The sequence below is a fragment of the Centruroides sculpturatus genome, unplaced genomic scaffold (assembly GCF_000671375.1).
Source record: "Centruroides sculpturatus isolate CEXI.00-Female unplaced genomic scaffold, Cexi_2.0 scaffold2241, whole genome shotgun sequence".
Taxonomy (NCBI): domain Eukaryota; kingdom Metazoa; phylum Arthropoda; class Arachnida; order Scorpiones; family Buthidae; genus Centruroides; species Centruroides sculpturatus.
The window spans coordinates 14,419-19,613 of record NW_019386446.1 but is presented as its reverse complement, the minus strand read 5'-3'; the positions used below and the strand labels follow the sequence as shown (position 1 = coordinate 19,613).

General features: G+C 55.3%; 1 protein-coding gene across 1 annotated transcript in view; it reads left to right on the top strand.

Moving 5' to 3' along the window:
* LOC111614989 (ubiquinone biosynthesis O-methyltransferase, mitochondrial-like) overlaps positions 1-4,578 on the top strand; it is a 32,016-nt gene extending 27,438 nt beyond the window's left edge. Inside the window, exons 3-7 of the mRNA XM_023356360.1 lie at positions 1,894-2,133; positions 2,198-2,357; positions 3,176-3,308; positions 4,425-4,471; positions 4,542-4,578. Of these exons, the coding sequence (XP_023212128.1) occupies positions 1,894-2,133; positions 2,198-2,357; positions 3,176-3,288 (513 nt within the window). The 3' untranslated portion in view covers positions 3,289-3,308; positions 4,425-4,471; positions 4,542-4,578. The remainder of the gene's footprint in view (positions 1-1,893; positions 2,134-2,197; positions 2,358-3,175; positions 3,309-4,424; positions 4,472-4,541) is intronic.
* Positions 4,579-5,195: the final 617 nt, after the last annotated feature.

The window sequence follows — 5,195 nt, the reverse complement described above, 5'->3', positions numbered from 1 at the left end:
TCCGAAACACACCGTGCACCGCCAACATCTGAAAGAAACTTTAACAAACAATGGTCACCACTGGCCCTGCCACCTCAGTGCCTTCATCGAAGACAAGGACACGTTTATGGCTTTCGTTAACTATGTTAACAAACTCCACCTCACGGACTACAACCCTCCAGCACCTAACATAGTCTTCTCTCCAGCTCCCTCACCCTCGAGCTCCTATGACTCGCTGACTCTTACCTGACTGTATCCGTCCACCTACTCCATTGCACCCAACTATTAAGGTGCCTCCCTGTTCATACTCCATCTGGCACCTTGTGTTATTCTTCTCTAGCTATTGGTCATGCTTATCAAAGGCACCATCTTTACTCTCTGTATCCTTCACGCGGTCTTTTAACCCTACACGCTATTCGTAATTTATCCCCTCCGTACGGACGGTTCGCGGCAAGTGCCCTTATTCTCTTCTTATCCCCTTCGCTCTTTTCCTTCCTATTCCCACCCACTCCCCACCCTTCACCCCACCCTATCTCCATCCCTCCCTCTTTCTTTCCTTTTGGCTATACCATCCAGTTAAGGCCATTTCTTTACAAACTATAAACTATAAACTACTTTATAATGGCAACTCCAATGTTTATTTGTATTTTAAACAGTGAATGCTGGAAATTGAGAGGAAGGTGTAAATTTTTGTGTGTTCATAAGATAATTCCAGCTTTAGGATTTAATAAGTTTATTTAAAATTTTTGATGTTCTAAAAGTATCTTATTCACTAGTAACAATCACAGGACAGCAATTCTCAATTGGTGATACACCAAATGGTATAGAACACTTTAATAAACCTACAATCAGATGCCATATTGAAAAAATAGCAAAGATTATTATAAAGCCACACTGTCTGTCACATAACATTGGTTATTTTGGCTATTTTATAAGATTGGTGTAACTGGCAACACATTTGCACAGCAAATGGGAGTTGTAGGTTTGAGTCCCGCTCTGGGCCAAATCTTTTCTTCCAAAATATTTTAAAATTATTTAATTAAATTTAATAAGAGACTGCACTTAATGCCTCGATCGTCGGCTTAAAAATAAACGCCCGCTCGACTCTTTTTCGCAGGAGGGGAGGGCGTCCCGCCACGTTTTTCGGAACGGGTCGTTTGATTACCTTAGAATTAATTCAGCATTTTATTTTAACCTGCCTCGGTTAAAGCCGACGCTAACTTTGTCCCGCTCCGCTCTTTCTCTGGCCGCCGCCTAAATTTCTACTTCGTCCTGTTCCAAATTAACGGATCGTTATCCGTTTTAACCGGCGCTTCGGCACTCCCTCGTCCCTCGACTTCTGTTACTTTAATTTAATCGACCACCCGACGAATCCGGCGGTGGAATCTCGCCGGAAGTAGACGCTTTTGACGGTTACGCGGGGGTACAGGGATACATTTACCCCCGTCTTGCACGCGCGACCTGTTACTCGTAAGTGTGGTGGACGTCGTCTCTCGGTTTTCTACCACGCTTCCCGGGCGCGACTTTATTCCGCCGGCCGCGGACGTTGTATTTACCGGGTAGGCGGTTGCGCATTTATCCGCGGCCCGGTAGGAGAGAAGAGCGGCAGGAATTTGTTTACCGCCTGGAAATAAGTGCGGAAACTTCCGACTCGGACGGAATGTGATGGCCCTTCCGTCTGGCTCCCGATATTTACCACCCGGGACGATTCTTTTCTCTGGCCGGAAGCTTTTCTCTTTCCCTTCCGCCACGCACTTACGTTTTCGCTCTTCCCGTCGTTACGGAACGTAATGAATTTCCGCTTCCGGGTTTTCGTCTTTCTCCGACTTTTCGCGCTTTCCCGGCGGAAGAAAGTTATAAAAAAATCGTCCGCGGAGGCGGAGGGAAATTAACGGACGAATTTTTTTTTTCTAGGCGCTGGCCACTCTGGGAGCGTCGGTGACCGGACTGGACCCTTGTCTGCAGGTGATCCGAGCGGCCCGATTCCGTCTGTCGGCCCTTCCCCGCATCCGGGACCGGGTGGAATACGTTTGCGGCACGGTGGAAGAGTGGAGCGCGGGGGGCCGCCGCTACCACGCGGCGGTGGCCAGCGAAGTGCTGGAACACGTGGACCGTTTGGATCGATTTCTGGCCGGCTGCGTGGCCTCGCTGAAGGTGAGTCCGAGCGCTTTGAGAAAGGGAGAAAACGCGCTAATCTGCCGACGCTTTTCCGCCGCAGGACAACGGATCGCTGTTCGTCACCACCGTGGACAGAACCGCGGCCTCCTACCTGCTGGGCATCGTGGCAGCCGAATACGTCCTGGGACTGTTACCCGCGGGCACGCACCGCTGGAGCAAGTTCGTTTCGCCCCGGGAACTGCGACGCATCTTGGAAGAAAGTAAGTCTAACCCGGGCAACGGCTGCCCGGTTTCCTTCACCGTCTCTTACTTTGGCCGAACGGAGACGAGCGAAAAAGGGTTGGCCGGAACACGCCCGGGCCTAGATAAATAATCGACCGGAGAAGGGCCTCCTCAGCAAATACCGGAGTTTTTCCGTTCGGTCCCGATTTGTACCACGCGCACTAAGAAGCCGCGTCTCGATTTTCCTCCTTTCGTAAAGGGAGGTTCCCGGTTCCGGTCTGTAGGGGTCGACGGCTACGCCATACGCCCGAAAAACCTAACACCGGGTACGGCGCCGATGGTCTTCGGCCCGAGTCAGGCAAGGACGGGCGAAGAAGGGGCGGAGCTGACGCCAGTTTTTCTCGGGCCCGCATCGGTTTGCGCCTGAAATACGCCCGCCCTTTTCCTACGCAAGACGAGGCGCTACTCGGACTCCTAACGGCCACTGGAATTACTGCGCCACTTCGGCACCCTTTACGCTTAAAATAGTCGACCTTTCGGGCGGACGACCGGCCGTTTCCTTCACTTTGAATTTATAAATTTCGTGTGGCGCGGGTTCGGGTCTTCCCGCCCGTCCCACCAATTTTTACCTTCGTGCGGCTGGGATCGACGGGTCTTTTCCTTCCCGCCGCCGACGGCGCGTAAACGAGTTTCTCCCGGCGGCAGAAGGGCTTAACGAAACGGAAAATTTCTCGTTAGCCGCCGCTCGTCCTATTATTCGCTCGACCGGCGGATTAACGGAAGAAACGGTAAACGCGGCGCGGAGAAAACCGTCTTCCCTCCAGATAGACCCGCGGTAATCCGCTTTCTTTTTCAGACGGTTGTCGCCTTCGACTGATCCACGGCACCCTGTATCGACCCTGGTCCCATGGCTGGAGCTGGCAGACCCACCGGGGTCTGTCCTACGCCCTTCACGCCGTTCGAACCTAGACCGCCCCGCCGACCTTCCGGTGAGTGACGATCTCCTCCTATCCGGTCTCCGCCAGATAACGGGAAGACGAACGATCCCGGCTGCCTAATCCCGATTTACGACCTCCGTTTTTCTCATTAATCTTCCGTATGTCGCGCGCTTCCTCCGCCGACGTCCGTTTCGGCGGGCCGTTTTACCGGACCGGAAGCGGTCCCCTAGGATCTTCCGACCAGAAAGGCGGAGGGTCACACCCGCCTCCTCTCGCCCCGGGACGAAAAGAGGAATTCCTCCGGTCTTCGTCTTCTCGGCGAAAAAGGAGGGAGGACGGCTCCCGGGGCGCCGTGGCGGGCTTTCGACCGGCCGAGAAAGTCGGCCGTTCCGCGCCCGTCTTCCCACCGGCCGGAGGGGGGAAGGACGAAGGAGAAACGCCCGGATTGGAGGGAAAGAAGCGAGTGGGCAGAGAAAGCCGCCGAATTAACGGGCGGAGATAAGGCACGCGGCCGGGCCTTTAAAAGGAAGACGCCGTCCTCCGGTGGCAGATTCGACGGAAATCTCTTCCGACCGCACCGAAACCATGCAGTCCGGAATTCGCCCGCCCGCTCTCTGTCTGCTCTTCTTTTTGATCTGTGTCTATGGACGTCGCTACTCCGACCCGGCCACCGCCCGGGAACCGCTCTCCCGCTCGGCCCGCCTGTCCCCCGAGGAACGGAAGGACGGGGCTTCCGGCCCGGAGGCCGCCGCCGGGATGCGTCGGACGGGTCACCGCCGGGACCCCGGGAGGGAGGTGAGGACGGCTGGCCGAGAAGAAGCCGGAAGAGGGAGACGGACCGCCCCGGAGGCGGTGGAGGGGCCCCGGGCGGAGGCGGTGGAGGGGCCCCGGGCGGAGGTGGGTAGAAGAGAGAGAAGGGCGGAGAGAGCGCGGCCCGCGTCCGACGGAAACCGCAGGAGAAACGGACGGGAAGAGGAGGGAAGAGAAGATTCTCGGGGAAGGAGGAGCGTCCGAGGGGGAAAAAGAGAAGGAACGGAAGAAGCCCGAATCCGCCAGATCCGGGCCGACGGACGGGAGGAGAGTCGACTTGTGGTGAGACGGAAGGCGGGCGCCGGGAGAGACGGCGTTGGGGTCGGACCGGCTAATTGTGGGTGTTTTTCTTTTCAGGGCAAGGAGAGAAGAGAGGGAGACGGCCGTTTCTCGGACGCCCCGGGGTGAGTAGCCGATCGGCGCGCGCTAGAGCCGCCACTTTTTTCTCTTTGTAACGATGTGGTGTGATCGCAGGTGGAAGAAGACCGTGGCCGGTGGAGGAGATTGCCTGGCCACTATCCTGGGAGCGGCCGGAGCCCTGGCCGCCCTCGCCTTCCGACCCAAGTCTTGGCAACTTCTGGTCTGAATCCCGACTTTTTCGCCCTGAATAAACTGTTGACTTCTTCCGACTCTCTCTTTTTTCGGGACGCGTCGCTTTCCGAAATTTTTAAGAACTGGTTTTTTATCGGCGGGTTTCTCGGACTTTGACGCGCGAAGCGTTCCGTCGGGGGTGGAACGCCACCGAGAGACGCGTAACGGCGGACGGGAAAATTAATTCGTCCGGCTTTACGAAGAATCGACTTCGAATATCGGGAAAAGCGCGCTAAACAAGAGAGTAAAGTGACGGGACGGAAGCCTTTAGTGATTTCGACTCCGTCTTCCGCCCGACGTGGTAGACCTCGGCCTAAATTTCCGCTCGACCAATCCACCCGGAAGAGCGTTTTTTGAGAGAGAACCCGTTGGACGGGGTCGGAGAAAACACTCGGACCGGGTTTAAAGTCTCTCGAAATCATAATTTTAAACTCCACCGTCGTCCGTCTTTCCTTAATCTCGAGAACGGAGACGAAAGACGAAACCACACGCGGAAACCTTATTTCGATTCAAAACTTTCCCCCGAAAGCGGTTGAT